We start from the raw sequence: 16,883 nt of genomic DNA, 5'->3' as shown, positions 1-16,883 counted from the left end.
CCTTTTAGTTCTGCAAGCCAGAATACAAAACGAGTCTCATCAGGCTAAAACTGGGGTTTAAAATTGGCATGGCTGGTTCCTTGTGGAGGCTTGTGGGGACAGCCCATCTCCCCTTCCCAGCTTCCAGAGACCCTGAGCTGTGCACCTTCCCCACCTTGGCTCTTTATTTCAAGTAAGGACCTATTTTACGTGTCAGGATGCTCAGGATGACCTCGGCACACTGGGATAACTCAGGTCTCCCACCTCAAGGTCAGCCTGCAGCTTTCACTCGCTTCGCCACAGAAGCACTATGGAGTCGCAGGTTCTGTTCCACCTGCCAGGACAGATGAGAGAGAACCTGTGGGTGCCTGCTGGGATTCAGTCGGGGCTTTTTCAGTGTAGGGAGAACTGAGGGAGCTGTGTGCAGCCACCTTCCTGCAAGCAGAGAAGCTGCGGCAGAGGCAGGAAGGCTTCCTCAAGGGCCCAGGTTTTGGACAGGACATGGCAGGTCTTGCAGCCAGAAGCCACACAGGAGGCAGGACACACACTGCATTGCCCTGTCACCCTCAGAGGCGGCAGGAAACACCCTCCAAAGGGCTGGCTCTAGCTTTCATCCAGCTGCCCATCCCCTCCCAGGTGGACGTGTGACCAGGAGTCCTATAGCACCCTACTGAGTATCAGGACAACATGCATCCTGGACACTTGCCTGCGGCTGTCCTGTGATGCTGGTGGAGATGTGTCACCCCTTCCTTCCAAGCCCTATCCTGCAGCTCCAGCCCCACCCTAGACAATCACAGAGCCCAGATGCTCCCCACCCACAGGCTCCTCTACCTCCACCAGCCCCCACTGGGCAGCCATGTTCCTAAACACACTGACCCAGGTTGCAGGCCAGATGTGCTCCCTGCAGTGCTCAGTCCAGAGCCCAGCTCCCCATGCCCCGTGACCTGGGAGCTGACTAGAGGACATCCCTGCTAGGCCAGCCTCCTCCCTCCTCTTGCCATCCCTCCCCTAGGGGTCCTGTGGTACCCTCAGCCACTGCAGGTGCTACCCCAGCTGTCAAGTTCTATGACAGGAGACATGATGAGTATCACCCAGGGTGCGAGGCTTGGACAGCCCAGTGGGCTCCATCCCTGGCACTGAGTCACCAGGCTTGGGTTGAAAGTCCAGGCGCTAGAGAGTCTAAAGCGACCCCAGCTGACCCTCCGTGCAGTTGATAGTCAAAATCACAGGGCAGGACCCATATGAGGAGGCAGTGGGGCCAGGATGTGAAGACCCTGGGGTGCCCCTGCACTTTCTGGGGAAATTTGGGGCTATCAGGTTGGGGGCAGCTCTCAAGGATGGGAGAAGGAGAGGCTGTGCCTAGAAAGCAACAAGGAAGCTGCTACCCAGGTTCAGAAAGCAGACAGGTGGGACTCGCCCAGACGGAGTTGAGAAGACCCCATGGGAAGCAGAGAGGGAGGGGGCTCTGGCCTCCAGTTCCTCTCCGGGGCTGGCCACAGTACAGAGAAAGTAGAGAAAGGGTCTATCAGACACAGGCATGCTGCACAGGCTAGGCTGGAGGCCTTCCAGAACTCGGAGGGCCAGCAATTTTGGGGTGTATGTGGAGACTGAACCTTCTAGGAATCCACCTCCAGGGCATTGTCCTCAGTCACCAGGCATAGCACGCCCGCCACTGGGGAGGGGCCTGAAGTCCTGTGCTGGCCAGACCCTGTCCCTGCCCTGGCTCTCTCCCTCCCCTACTCAGTTTCCAGACCAGCTCCAGGCTGTAGCTCAGGCCCCTGGCCCCACTTCTTCCCTAAGCCCTCTCATGTCTGCAGCCCTGAGCTCACAGCCCCAGACAGGAATGGCCCCTGCAGCAGAGTCCACGGCGCAGGCTGGCCAGGAATCCCTCAGACAACTGCAGTCACATGAGAAGGTGCCTGTCCCTGCATGAGGATGACACAGGAGGTGATGTGGTCCCAGCAACCTGACACTGCTCCAGGACAAAGACAGGGCTGCCCACTGGGAGGGAGGAGCGACCAGGCTGAGGACACACTAGGCTCTGACCTGAGAGGATTCTTTTTATTAGGACTGCACAGATGAACTGAAGCGGATCTCTGCCTTCTGCTGACAGCCGCGTCTCCAAGCAGGGCCTGAGCCCTGTTGTGGCTCCGCCCTGGTACCTGCACATGGCAGGCCCTCCCTGCATCAGGGAGGCAGCAGGAAGGGGTGACGGGAGCAAGCAGCAGGTAGGAGCCCTTGCAGATCGCCCCAGGCCTCCCATAGCTGGCTGACTCAGAGCCATCCACAGCCAGGATCCCAGCAAGGCCAGGGGTGGGGGTCGGGGAGGGGTCTCTGTAAAAGTGAGCCCCACCCCCAAATAGAGCAGAAACTCAGGTATGCAAGCCAAGCCCCCATGGAGGGGGATCCACCTACCACAAGGTGTTCCTTTCCAAGCAGTGGAGTCCCCCAAGGAGGGGCGAGGGGAGGGCGGGGCCGCACGGGAAGACCCAAGGGAGGAACACCCTGCAGAAGACTCAGCCCTCAGTCCAATAAATGCTTGTTGAATGCGTGAATGAATCCAAAGGCTCTCCGCTACCCACGGCACTCATCCATCCAACAGGGGAGCAGGAAGTGCGCGGCCCAGCAGCATCGTCTGTGGAGCCCACACTCGGGCGGCCTGGCCTCAGAGCTCACCACCAGCGTGTCTAGGCACGTGTGCGCACACGCAGACCCACGGTTGTCTCTTTGCACATGTGCACCCCTGTCCAGCCCTTGGGGCTCATCTCTCCTTCACGTGGTTCTGTGCCCCGGGGGCCCCACTGCTGGCCCCGTCCCCACCCCCACCGCCCCCACTGGGGCTGCTGCACAGCACCTCGGTGAGGTCGTCCAGCACGGCGGTCTCTTTGGGGTCGAGCAGGTTGAACTCCCTGGCGAAGAGGATGAAGTGGACGTACAGTGTGTTCAAGTGTCCGTGCAGCTCGAGCGCCAGGGTCTCCTTGAAGTGGGCCCAGTAGATGTGGCCCAGCACATGGAACAAGTACTTGCAGATCTTCTTCACCAGGGACTCGAAGGAGCTGGGGAATTCTCTGCCTAGGGGGAGGCTGGGTGTCACAGGCCTGCAAGAGGCCAGGCTTCTGCATCCAGGCAGCCTGGCCAGCCTAGAGCACGCGCACCTGCCGCCATTTCCTGGCCCGGACACCAGACAGCAGAAGTGACAGGAGCTCAAAGGACACTCCGTCCCGAGCCCTCCCTGAAACTCGCGTGTGTCTGGAGTGAAGGGTGCTGGCCACTGTGTGGGCTGCCCCCATGCCACCCTGACAGGCACTCCAGGGCTCTCTATGTGGGCCAGGCTGCAGCGAGTGGCCAGTGCATGGCACTTCCTGCTACCAGGCGCTGTCCCTTCGCAGCTCAGGATCGTTTCCAAGTCCTTCTTGGGGGCCAAGAAGGGCCTGTTAGGGCCCCAGGTCCCGAGTGTGGAGGTGTGCTCAAGCCTTTCTGCCACGGGCGCTGCCTCACTCCACAGCCCAGGTCCCTCATGACAAAAGGGGCAGGCCCCACAGCGGCTGCCCCAGCCAGCCCCCAGCCAGCCCCCAGCCCCCAGCCCCAGGAGCAGCACCAGCCGGCGCTGGGCGCACGTGAGACGCACCGTATTTCGTAGGGAAGACGTCCTCGTCAGTCACCAGCTTCTGCACGGAGCTCATGACGAAGTCCACGTACTGCGGCGCCGTGCACTTCACCTTCTTGCCCCGCTCATCATGCCAGCAGTACTGCCTGTGGGACAGAGGTCAGTCAGGACGCCTGCCTGGCCACCGCAACTCCCCAGAAAGAGCCAAGCCCAGCCTGACTGAATGCACAAGCGGGAAGCCCACTGTCTGCAGTGACGTGTGCTGTCTCTCTGTTACGTGGACATGCACCCCTGCTGGGAGGCAGCCTGGGACCTGGGATCTGCCAGGAGGCCCCCACCTTGACAGTGTCCTGCTCCCACTGCTCAAAGCTACACCCTTCCCATACAGCCAGTGGGTCTCCCGTCAGTAGCCTGAACCCTGGGCACCCACCCAAGCACCTCCCCAGCCAGACATGGGTGGCCAGTCCTCAGGTGACTGCTAGCCCCAGCAGGCCAGTGCCTGCAACAAGGACCCGCCGGTGCACAGCCCACTCAAGCAGCCACAGTGGGCCTCACGGCACTCACACTCCACACGGGAGCCCGTGCTGCCCTCAAAGCACACGGCTGCCCGGGGGGCCACTCTGGGAGCAAGGGCCAGGGAAGGAATCACACAGGCTTCTCACTCCACACCAGTCATGGGGACTGACTGGGGTTGTCACTGCTGAGATGGGTCCCCATGTGTGTGGCCCACAGCCTGTTCATCCACTTGCTAGCTGGGAGCGATCTGGGTTCTTCCCAGGTTAGGGCACTTGAGGACCCCGCTGCTGCAGACACGCCTGCGGTGGATCTGTGTGGACACAGGCTTCCCCTTCTCTAGGGCAGATACCCAGGAAGGAGTCACCGGTCACAATCAGTATGTGCTTCAACCGTGAGCACCTGCCAAGCCACTGTGCGGACGGCGGCACAGCTCAACCCTTTGTGCTGTGCGTCCTCCAAGCACTTGGCGTGCACAGGTGTGCTGCATATGTGGCAGGACCTCGTCCTGGCTCTGAGTGGACCTCTCTGGCTGCTTCTGGCGGTGGTGAGCGGTGCCTGAGCCCTCTGCTCGAAATGTCATGGGCCGTGTTCCCCAGCACTGGGACCTCTTGTTAGGCTAGGGACTCTGTCCTTCAGCAGTTGTAGCTCCTGATTGCACCTGTACACGATGCTCTCCCACCCTGTAGTTTCTTTTCTCTCTAGGAGCAGAAGTCCAGGTTCTTCGTGAAGTCCCTGGTATGGGGCTGTCCACCAGCGGATGGTGCTCTGCTATCAAGTCTGTGAGCTCTCTTACACCTTCTTCTGAAACTCTCCTAAGTGCCCAGTGTTCTCTGAGGAGCGTGCAAGGTCCAGGTGGTGCTCTGTTCCTTTCTCTCCCAGTATCAGGCCAGTGCAAGTGCCTTCTGCACTCTGCTCTAACCCTGCGCTGAATATCTGCCCCTTGGCCAACCACTCTGTCTTAACTGTGTGGTTTTGCACAGTGTTAGTCCCCTAACACTGGGGACTTCACCAGCTTCTCTCTAGTTTTGGAATCACAGCTGTTGTAGTTATGTGCCATCCATGCACATTTCAGAGTTAGCTGGACCAAAGCCACAGACTAGGGCTGCACTAACCTGAAAGGCCTGTGTGGAGGGCAGCTGGCACCCTCGCATGCTGGCACATGAGCAAGTCCCTCCACCCATGCAGGCCACCTGAGATCTGCTTCTGCAGTGTACCCCACAGGCACAGACCCTGCAGATGCCAAGTTCATAGCACTGTTTTGGGAGCTACTGTGGGTGGTACTGCTTGATTTAGGTTTCAACTGTGCATTGCTAGCACATAGAACTGTTTGTTTGCTTTGCCTGTTGACCTTACTGGATTTATTTTTTGCTTGAACCTAGAGGTTTTCATGATTGTGTTCTGCGCAAATGTGGACCTTTCGTCTCTTCTTGCTTATCTTAGGAGATGCATGACTCATGCACAGAAGATGTTTTGCAATGTCTCCTACTGTCTTCCAGGGTCTTTGCAGTGATAGCGCCACTTGTCCCTCCTACCCAGCATTCGCCTCTCTCATCTTCCTTGCCAGGGGCATATCAATTCTACTGACCTTGCCCAGAACCACATTTTGGTTTCATTGATTTTCCCTGTTGTTTTCCTGAGTCAATTCTGGTGATTTCTGCTCTTATTTCTCTTCCTCTGCTCAATTTGGGTTGCTTTTGCTCTTTTTCTAGTTTTTAAGATTGAAACTTATCAATTTGAGATCTTCCCTCTCTTTCTGAAATAAACATGGAGTCCTATAAATGTCCCTCTCGGCCTTGATGTGGCTGTGTCCCACAAATCCTAGTATTTTGTGTTCAATTCAAATAGCTTCTAATTTCCCTGGAGATTTCCTGCCTGACTTCCAGTGTCCGTGGATTTTCCTGTCTCCTGATTTCCAGTTTCCCTACACTGCGTGTGGACACCTTCCTTAGCATTACTAGACTCTTCAGGACATGTCAAGGGCTCTCCCGTGGGAAGGACATCATCTATTTTGGTGGCTCCCTGTGAACGTGATGCTGCCCTGGCTGGAGTGTCCTCAACCACTGCTGCACTCTGCGCTCCTGCAGCTGAGACCCCCGCACTGGCGGCCTCTGGCCTCTGGCCTCTGCTGCGGCTCTGCAGGCTTAGTGCCCAGCTCATCCTTTCTGCTCGAGGAGCTGACCGTTCTCTAGCACGCAACCGTCGCCCCAGCGGCGGCCTTGCTGTCTCTGCTGGCTCGAACACAGCCACTTCGGCTGCTATCTGGGTGGCATCTCCTTGGCTTGTCCCGATGTCACCACACTTAAAGTGATGCTGTGGCCAGGCACTATGGCATAGGCCTGTAATCCCAGCAACTCAAGAGGCTGAGGCAGGAGGAGCGCAAGTTCTGAGCCAGTCTCAGTGACTTAGGCCCTCAGCAACTTCAGTGAGACCCTGTCTCAAAACAAGAAATAAAAACCACTGGGGACAAGGCTCCATGGGAGAGTACCCTTGGTTCAATCCCCAGCACCAGACAGACACAGTGATGCTGTAGTTTAAAAGTGTGTGTCCCCCAAACGTTGTTGAAGCCTCACCCCAACCTAACAGTGTTAGGAGGTGGGCCTCTGGGAGGTGATCAGGCCCCTGCAAGGGGACCTGTGCTCTTATAAAATAAAAGGCCCAGAGCACCTCACAAAAAGGTACCACTTACGAACCAAGATGCCCTCACCATATGCCAGATTCTGTCCCTTGACCTGGAATTCCGGCCCCAAAGCTGTGAAAAACAAACATCTGTGTGTTCAGAAGCTGTCCGTTTGAGCATCCGTCACAGCAGCGGGACAGAGAGACCAAGGCTGCAAGTCTGCCCTCATCAGGCAAGTCTGCGGCCACCGTGTGCCATGCTTCCTCCCACTCTGCCTCTGTTCCCACAGGGCGTGCTCAGGGATGTGGACTTCAGGGTGGCCCTTCTCCCCTTCACACTGGTGATGTATGGAGCCCCCCCACCCAGCTCCCCAGGCCCATGGCACTGCACCATCCTCCCCTCTGGGCCAGCATCAGCCACATCTGCACACTGCTTCACAGGTCAGTCCTGTGGGGCTCATCCTGCTCCTTGAATCCAGAGGTCTGTCTCTGTGGGAACCTCTGAGTCATGACCTCTGCACATCATAAGTCCACTTTCTCTCCTCCCCCTTGGATCCCAACAAGCCTTTGGTGGGACAGGTGCCAATAGGATAATGAGCTGCCCCAACCTGGCATATGCCCTCCCATGACCCAGGCATAACTGCTGGCCTAGAGGACAGCAAGGGGCTCTGTGGATCCTTGACCAACCTCCCTTTTCCTTTTAAGTTTCCATTCCTTGGTCTTAAAACGTCCGTAGGAAGGGATTACAGGAACATTAATTAATATACAACAAACCCATAAAGGAGGTTTCACACAAGAACAGGGAGGAGGGACTAGGACTGTAGCTCAGTGGTAGAGCACCTGCTTTGCACGTGTGAGGCACTGGGTTCAATCCTCAGCACCACATAAAAATAAGTAAAGATATTTTAAAAAATTAAAAAAAAAAAGAACAGGGAGGAGAGCTTCAGCTGCCCTGGCTCTCCAAGGCACACTGGACATGGTGGAATGCAGGCCTAGATGCCGGTCAACCCAACACTAAACCCTACATGCTTTCAAGAGGCTTGATAAAATCGAATCCCATACCAAAGGGCATGAGGGTGCAGAGAAGCTGGGAGGTGCTGAGTTAGCCTGCACAGGGCACCCAGGGCACCTAGGGCACCGCCTGGCTGCAGGCATCCTCCTCAGCCAGGTTGGACACACACTTTCAAGTGCTGCCTTCACACCTGCCATCAGGGTCTGTCACGGGGATGGTCCCTCAGAGGCCAGCTCTGCCCCACCTGTGCCAAGCCTACTCTCAGCAGATTGTGTGGAGCTGTGCCATCTTCCCCAAGTGATGCCCAGCTGAAACACATGATTCTCCTGGGCAAACGGGGTGGAGAGCCATATGCTGCCTACACCCACCAGTGCCACGTAAGCAGGCCCAGCAAGCTGAGGCCTGGGAACACCTATCACCTGCCATGCAGAGGCTTCTGGTGGGTTCCCAAGAGTGAGCTCAGCTTTGTCTAGGGACTTCTTCCTGTGACAGGAGCCTGGAAAGCTGTATCCTTAGGCAGGAGGGCTTTCAGGATGGTGTGCATGCACACACGCTCACGTGTGTCGGCACCTGTCCTGAGCTGCGGCATCCTGATGACGAGGAGACATTAGAACCACCACTTGACTTGGCTATACCACTCCTCAGAATGTGCCCAAAGGACTTAAAATCAGCCAATTCACAAAAGCTCAGCTACGGAACCAACCTAGGTGCCCTTCAACAGATGAATGGATAAAGAAACTGTGGTATATATACACAACGGAATACTACTCAGCCATAAAGAAGAACGAAGTCATGGCATTTGCCAGTAAATGGGTGGGACTGGAGATTATCATTCTAAGTGAAAATACGCCAATCCCAAAAAACCAAAGGCCAAATGTTCTCTCTGATATTTGGATACTTTGATATTTGTGCTAACCCACAGTAAGGGCAGATAGAAGTTCATTGGATTAGACAAGTAAATGAAGGGAAGGGGGAATGGGAATAGGAAAGACAGTAGAATGAACTGGCCATCACTTTCCTGTGCTCATATACGAGTACACGACCAGAGAAACACCACATTATATACAACCACAGGAATGGGATCCGAATTAGAATAAGTCATACTCCATGTCTCTGTGTCAGAACACACACTCTCCTGTCATGTGTGTCTAAAAAGAACACAACAAAACAAAACAAGACCCTGAACCTCTTCGCTGCACCAGCCCCAAGCTGAAGCCTGCAGAGCAGCCTTCTGGCTCTGGCCACTCCTACCCCAGCAAAGCACCCCATGCAGGCGAGGGGCCTCAGGGACATCCGCCTGCTGTGGAGCTGAACATACACGTGCTTCCCGAAGAGGGCAGAAAAGGGCAGCCAGCATGGGGCTGTCTGAAAGCCACCAAGAGGGTGTCCCAGGCCCAACCAACCCAGCCTGCTCACTCCAGCCCTGGCGCCCGTCTCAGAACACCGACAGCTCTAAGGAGGAGCCCTCGCAGTGCTCCACAGCCCCAGGGAGCCACATCTGGGTGATCCCTTTGGAATTCTCCCTGCCTGTTAGCCTTGGTAGCTGCGGGCACCTCCTGTGCTCCAATAGGGCCCCTCAAGGCCAGGCCAGAGGCTCCTTAGGGACAGGATGGTGTGGAAGAATGCCCAGCCTGAGACTCTGCAAAGGCTCCAGATGTGGATCAAGTCTGAGAAGCCAGGAGCCTGGGTGAAAAGGCAGCAACACCCACCCTGTGCCCCCGGGAGGGGCTGTGCCAGGCCATCACTCACGTGTTACACACGGCCATTGTCTGACACGTCTCTCCTGTGCAGAACTCCGAGATTGTGCTATACTGCAGGTTGATGTGGTGGAAAAATGTCGTTGCTGGAAGAGATGGAAAGGACGGGTGAGAACACGCCCCTGGTTCCAGCTCATGTGTGCATGGCTCAGCCAGGGAGCTCAGGCTGTGCAGGGCCCCACCCTCCCACAGCCTACCCAGCAGGTGGACTGCTGAGACCTGCTTGGGCACACTCCAGGATGCCCATGGAGGGGGAGAGGGGATGCCCCTCCCCACCACTGTGGCCCTCCCCACTGGCCTGCACGCACTGTTGCTGGCCAGCCACTCATTGAGGTCGATCTCCCGGGGCAGCACCACAAGCTCCTTGAAGGCGAAGTCTGTGATTCTAGACTTGGTGTGCTCTGGCTCCAAGTACACCTTCTTCTCCTCTGCGGCAGGCTTCTTGCCATTGGGCTTTGCTTTAGACTTCCTGCCAACAGAAAGAGGGCAGTGTGGTCACCGCATGCCCCCCTGGACCAGACCACCAGGGCCTCATGCAGACACAGGCAGTGGGGAGGCTGCCAACACCTAAACCTGCAGAGGGACCCAACCCTCTGCCAGAGCCGGCAGGATCAGAGGCCATGGCTACAGGTGGGAAGTGTCCTACATGTGTCTGCCCTGGCCCCCATCCTCAGGGAGCTCTGGCCTGGCTTACAGGGGCACAAGGCCTCTGACTGGTTGGAGGCTAGAGCCCAGGGCAGGCAAGTGGTAGCCACGTGAGCACTGGTTGCCTTTCTGGGGCTGTGACCACAACCCTACACTATCCTGTGCAGCCTCACTGTGCACCCTTGGGGTATCTGTGTCCCTCTACAGTCAACCTCACTATACCTGTGTCCCCTGAGACCACATTCACTGAGCCTGTGTCCCCCTGTAGCCACACTGAGTCTCACTGTGTACTCATTTTGAGATTTCAGGGGGTACATGCCTCAGGAGTAGGGCAACCTTACCCCACTTAATAGAAACCCTGCTGCTGGGCACCCCAAGAACGCAAAATGGGCTTGGGCAGACAATGTCAGCAGCATCCTTCATTCCTTCCTGTCACAGTCTCCAGGTGGCTGCTGGACAGCATGCACAGGAGACAGCCTCTCCCTTAGTGTCCCTGGTGTGCCCAGCCAGGACATTCCCACCTGCAACCTGCACCAAGTCCCCAGAGAGGCACATGTAGGGTGTCCACAGGTGAAGGTAAGGTAGAGGTGGTGTGGGAGCCCAGCCTCTCCAGGACCCCCAGAGACTCCTAAGCTTCTCCCACAAAAAAGATTTTTTTTTTTTTTTTTAATGAAACTGTGCTGCTATGTTAACACACAGTAGGCTTGTTATGGCCATTTTAATTTTTTAAAATATTTTTTTTTAGTTGTAGATGGATACAATACCTGTATTTATTTATCTTTATGCAATGCTGAGGATCAAACCCAGGGCCTCACATGTGCTAGGTGAGTGCTCTACCACTGAGCCATATCCTATGGCTATTTTTAAATGAATAAATATATCTTAAAAGTATCTTGCTTTCATTTGAACTGGGTAAACTTCAGCATCCAAGCCACCATGCAGAGCATGCTCAGGTCCTGCAGATGGTCACCTCCTCCAGACCAGCTGCTCCAGTAAACGCAGTGGCAGCACTGAGCCTGCACACGAGAGGCTTTTCCACCTACAAGCTTCTAAGAGGCATTGAGATGGGGTGCTCCTACCAGAGTGCCCTGTTGGCTGGGAACGCCTGGCCCAAGTTCTCAGCCTCTAAGGCCAGCCAGGAGACTCCTCTGACAGTCTCTCTCTGTCATGTGGCAAAGTCTGCCTGGGCAAAAATGTGACTAGGAGCAAAGAGCTTTTACTTGAAGCCTCCATACTGGTCTCCCCAAGGTGGCTGCTGAAGGGCCCTGCAGATGCTCCAGCTGGCCCAGCAGCCTTGCCCTGCAGCGAGGAGATAAGGCCTTCTGAGCTGGCGCTGCCTAACATCAAGCCATGGCAGGCAGGAGTGTCTCCCAGTGGCCTCCAAGGACCTCGGTGGTGGCAGCAAGGGACCAGGCTGTAATTGCTGGCAGTATCTGCATGAGGCTCTCTGACATCTTAAGGCTCCCAGTGGGACTCCTGGGCGCGAAGCCTGAGAGCCTGCAGGGAACCCCTCCAGCCTGGCCTCAGGTTCTCATCTGAACAACTGAATTCTTCAATGGTACACAGGATTGTGAAAAAACAGTGTTAGTTAATTTTGTCATGAAGCCTTGTGACCAAAGAAAGGGAGGTGCTGAGGCTCCACTGAAGAGATGAAGGGATAAGGGTAAGCACCCAGTTTGCCCTTCCCCCAGTGACACCACCTGCTGCAAGGAGCACAGGTGCTGATCAGGGGCCAAAGTGGGCCAGAGAAGTAAGGGGAGGTGCAGACCCTGCCAGAAGGGGCTGGTCCCAGAAGGTGCCTCTTTGGAAGAACCACATGCTCCATGGGGTGGGGTGGGGTGCGGGGAGCCCTGGGCTGCCCTGGGGGAAGAACAGTGTGCTAATACATGACCACCATGGAGTGGCAGGGTGGTGAGGGTGGTCCTGGCCTCCATCCCTAGCATGCCTCTCTGGGTTGCTGGTGCCTCTGGAAGGAAAGAAGGCACCAACCTGACCCTGGCTTCTCCTGAGGTAGACAGCCAGCTGCTGCCCCTAGCTGTTCAAGAAGAGATGTAGCATAGAAGTCAGGCCGGGCATGGGCTGGGCACCTGCCTTCCCGCCCATCCCAAGGACACAGCATTCCAACCAAGCAGGGCATGTGGTCCTGGGAGGTAACCTGGTCTGCTCTGTGTGCCTGACCTCCACTAGCCCTGGGAGGCCACATGGGAGGTGAAAGGTCTTTGTAACTCTCTGACCAGGTCCTATTTTTTTTCCTTTGTATTTTGAAAGATTGCTGATGGTTTACTTAAGAGAAAGAGGAAAGAAAAATGTTCCCTGAATGCCAGGGAAATGTTTTCCTTTTGGCTTCTCACGGCAGATCTTCGCCTTAAAAGGCGACTGAGCTTGGCCTCCAGGGCAGAGCTGGGAGTGGCCAGAGCCAGGCAGGGGACAGGACGGGGCCCTGGGGCTCCTGACACACAGCAAGCTCTGAGAGCGCACTCAGGGGTCTGCTGGGCTGAGGCACAAGTGTGAATGCACTACACACAGTGAGGCCACCTCAAAGTTCCTGGCAAGAGCTTCTGGGCCCCACAGCTCTGGCCTGACATAGTCAGCTTCCAGTCCTTCCCAGAGCTGCTGACCAGGACAAGTCCAGGAGGCGCTCTGCAGAGGTCCTCAGGACACTTCCACTCCCTATCCCCAATAATTCTTTGACCCCCACTCTTTGACCACCAACGTGAGCTGAGTTCATGCAGCAATCAAAAAGCTGAGACCAGCCTAGAATACAATGCTGGGCACATGAGCCCAGTCTCATGCCAGCAGGGTGGACTCTCTGCAGGACCCAGGGGCCAGCCTCCACTGTCACCAAACTGACCATCATCTCCTACACACCTTGCTCTGCAGGCAAGTCCCACTTGGGCCAGTGACACATGCTGAGCCCAGCTCCCATCGGGGGACCACAACTGCAAGGCCAGGTGGGCTGCAGTGGGGCCAGGCTGCCACCAATCTCCTTGTTTTATGGCTTAAGAACTGTCCCCTGTGAGCTACAGGCAGTGGGATGGGCGACTAGGCAGAGCTGTCAGAAGGAACCAGGGCTTCAAGGTTTCAGGGCTTCAGATGTCCCTCTGGGGACCCCTCGGGGAGGCTGCCCTATGGACAACATCCTGTCCTCACACCTCACACTGTTACAAAGGCTGGGTCAGGCCCCAGAACCAAGGGCAGCCTCTACCTGGGTTCTCAGAGGGGTCAGGCAAGGGGAGTGCCTGCCTGAAGGACCTGGCCCCCTGTGAGGGGCCACAGAGGCTGCGGGCTGTGGCTGGAGAGCAGCAGGCAGGCCTGTGCTGGGCACTGGCACTGGTTTACTTCCACTGGAACCTGCCCTTCCAGACCAAACAGGCCAGTGCAATACCATGTCTGAAGCTCTTCTCTCAGTTTCATGGTCCCCATTACCCAAGACCGGCCAGAGGTGCCCAGAGCCCAGTACACAACTCTCCTGCCAGCCCAAGCTTCTCTAGATCCTCATCACAGGGCTCACTTGGTTCCATAGGACAGGACCAAGGGGACACATAGGGCCCAGACTCAGCCTGAGGAAGGAATCTGCAAGTACGGATGGCGGGGCCTCAACAGGACAGTCAAGCACGCCCAGGCCCAACCTGCCTTCCTTTCCTGGGCTTAGCCAGGTTCCTCTGACCTAGTCCTGGGTGCTCTGCCCAGAGCCTCTGTTCTCCTGGGTGGTCTTGGCAGATAGGAGACTCTCCCACCCTGCGGTGGGCTGAGGTTGGGCCCTCTGGTCAGGTGCCACCCTCTTTAAATATGCCCCGGCCCTACCAGAGTCACCTTCTTCCTGCTTCCCACACACCTGCCTTCATCACTGCTTGTCCTCCACGACACCAGGGTCTGTACGCCCCACCTGCAGCACCAGCCCCCACAGCAACCTCTCCTGGTCCTCTAAGACCCCAACAAACATCACCCCAATTCTTGCCAGCCACTTGCCTGTGCTGTATGCCCAGCCTTCCTGCACCTGGCATGTACTGCTGCCACTATGGGGCACCCTCACTGGCACACCCACTTGCCAAGGAGCAGCAGGAGCTGGCAGGTTCTAAAAACAAAATGAATCTTCATGGCGTCCGTGTGACAGGCAGGGGCCAGGCACAGAGCCAGTGCAGCTAGAGTGGCATGGGGCACGGGTGGGTGCTGGAGCAGCACGGTGCCCAAAGTGGTAGTCTGAAACTCCCCCTCTGGCCTGGAGCTGGGCCACCTGCATACTCACCCTAAGTCCCCATTCTGAGCACCACACTCTGTCTTCCTCAGCCTCTGAGGACACTGAGGTTCTCTGAGAGACAAGCACGGGTGGATCTGGGGAGTGGGTGTGGGAACCCGAGAGGGTGGAGGCCCTGAAGTGGGTGGCAGCAACCCAGGAGGTTGGAGGCCAGAGACCAGGTCAAGCAGGTCCCTTATGGGGTACTTCAAAAAAGCAGGAACTGGGCAGGGGTGGGCTCTAGCAGCTGGAGGGAAAGTGGGAAGGGTGCTTGCCTTACCAAACCTGCTGCTTGTCCCGACCCACATAGCTGAATGTTGTGGGGGCAGGGGTGGGTGCAGAAGGTTGGGGAGTGCAAGTTCTGGAGCTCAGTCCAAGAAACACTATTGCTAGAGGATGACAAGAGGAGGGCATAGTGTGTGCCATCTCAGAGTCTTGCACTCCCCACAGACAAGTGCAAGGTGAGGCCCTGAGATGGCCTTCCCTACCATCAGGCCAGGTAGACCATCCCTCCCGTAAGGAGCCAACCACTCTCAGGCTCCTCCTGATAGCCCAACAGACACCCAGGGAAGGGTGCCCATTCTCCACCCAGATTCCCCGGGTCTCAGTGGGGTCTATAAACTATGTTTCTATCCGGGAGGTGCCCCCCCCACACCTGAACATTATTGCTGCAGGCCCAACACCCCCCACCACTGCCTCAGAGGTCCTCCTGGTCCATCCAATTCCTCCCTGCACCTGCACCTGCAAAAGGGACCATGAGCTCTCTTCTAGCTGGCACCCCAGGCAGGTGCGCTTCTAGTAGCCTATTAGGTCTGGACACAGCAAGAGAACCATCCACTGGAAATGCCCAGATACCTCAGCCAATGTGTCCGGGAGAGTCAGGTGCCCCCTGTAGCCCACGAAGCCACAGTGCTCAAGTGCACAGCACTGCCACACCCCTGCCTATTAAGGAGGCTCCTGGGTAAGGCCTGGCTAAGTCGCCCCCTTTCAAGGAGACTTCCCCCAGTGAAGTCCCCTCTGCCATGACTTCCCAGGTGGCTATGAGGAAGATGAAGCTGCTCCATCTTCCCTGGCTCTCACCTAGCATCTGCTCCCACTATACACCTGTGGACATCCGTGTGCAGTCTTCCAAATGCCACTGATGTCAGCCACTAATCCAGATTGGAACTAGCTATGTCATCAACTTGCCCAAACACTTCCAAAACCTCACATTTTCACATTAAAATCAGACAGCTCACTCTCTACCTTCTACTTACTCCCACTGTGAAGCCCTGCCTGCAATGATGGACAGGTGGTCAGGTTGCAGCCAAGAAAAGAGCCAGCGGTGCCTGCAGACAGCTGGACACAGGAGCCACGTGCCTGAGAACTCTCGCTACCACCTGATAGACACCACCAGCAGGTGCAGTCCCCTCAGAGCCTCACCGGGGCCCTGAGCCCTGTTTCACTGGTTACAATGAAACCCACACTGGAATCAAAAGGTGTCTGCTTTCATTTTAAACGATGACCTATTGAGACAACAGGCAAACCTGGGAAGGAAACCTGACACATCCTAGCGCAGCCCCAGGCACCCAGAAACTGTAGCCAGGTGCAGAACTCACACCAACACACTCATACACTAACTAATGTACATGTACACCCACACACCAGGCTGGTTGGAGGTCAGAAAAATGTCAGAAACAACACTTCTGGCAATAACTCCTTCAGTAGCCAACTTCCCACCAGACTCCCAGGGTGCCCCACATCACTTCTCTGGACCAGGACACTCAAGGACAGGCTGTGGGGTCACTCCTGCTTCAGACAGCCCAAGTCCCTGCCCAGGGGCCAGTCACTGGAAGCAACAACAGGCTAGACACACCTGCTGGTGGTGAGAGGCACCTGCTGTCCAGAAACATCTGGAGAGGACCAGGCAGGAGTCAGATGCCATAAGCCCTGAGAGACTGAGCCAGTATGGCGGGCACTAGGGCAAGCTCCCTCCTATGGTTCAAGGCAAGGCTACCTGCAGGGCAGCAGGAAGCACAGGCAGTTAAGGGGAACCTTACTGGGTCGGCTGCTCTGGTCCTTGGCTGTCCCACTTTTGAGACAGCACAGGGGCTCCCAGCTGCTTTGCCTGGAGGCAGCTGAGGCCAGGCCAGCTGCCCTAGATGGACCTCTGTGGGAAGGCGATTACCTGAGCACTCTGCTGACTGCCTGAAGTACCATTTTGCAGCGGAGTCCAGTTTTGGGGGGCTGGCTGAGCAGAGCTCGGTCTGTGGGGAGACTGCAGTGATCTCTGAGCATGATGAAGGAGAGCCGGAGCTGGGAGGAAAAATAGGGCCCAGGCCTGTTGCTCCAGGCTCCCTCCCTCGGAAGTGCCCTCCGCCCTCGCTCTGGGCCAATGAGGAGGCCCGCAGAAACAAACAGTTGCTCCCTCAACAGAGTAAAAGGCTGCCAGGGCTAGCCAAATGGGAAATAGGGAGGGCCTGAATTGCCTTTTCAAAGTATGCAGAGCTGGCTGGCAAGGCGGAGCCAAGCATGGCC

The 16,883-nt window shown here is 56.5% G+C and overlaps 1 protein-coding gene across 3 annotated transcripts in view; it reads right to left on the bottom strand.

The window, feature by feature from the left end:
* Window positions 1-2,019: 2,019 nt before the first annotated feature.
* The window catches only part of Mob2 (MOB kinase activator 2), a 61,754-nt gene continuing 46,890 nt past the window's right edge, over window positions 2,020-16,883 (bottom strand). For 2 of the 3 annotated variants that reach the window (XM_076847805.2, XM_076847804.2), the window contains exons 2-5: window positions 9,796-9,956; window positions 9,480-9,573; window positions 3,608-3,732; window positions 2,020-3,051 (exon numbers count right to left, since the gene is read on the bottom strand). In XM_076847805.2, the coding sequence (XP_076703920.1) occupies window positions 2,741-3,051; window positions 3,608-3,732; window positions 9,480-9,573; window positions 9,796-9,956 (691 nt within the window). In that variant the 3' untranslated portion in view covers window positions 2,020-2,740. Of the gene's footprint in view, window positions 3,052-3,607; window positions 3,733-9,479; window positions 9,574-9,795; window positions 9,957-16,533; window positions 16,662-16,883 lie in introns of all 3 variants that reach the window. The other variant, XM_076847803.2, reaches the window with a different exon arrangement.

Source organism: Callospermophilus lateralis, chromosome 2 (genome assembly GCF_048772815.1).
Source record: "Callospermophilus lateralis isolate mCalLat2 chromosome 2, mCalLat2.hap1, whole genome shotgun sequence".
In the NCBI taxonomy this organism is placed as follows: Eukaryota; Metazoa; Chordata; class Mammalia; order Rodentia; family Sciuridae; genus Callospermophilus; species Callospermophilus lateralis.
The sequence above is the reverse complement of the archived record's forward strand: the minus strand, read 5'-3'. Positions and strand labels throughout refer to the sequence as shown.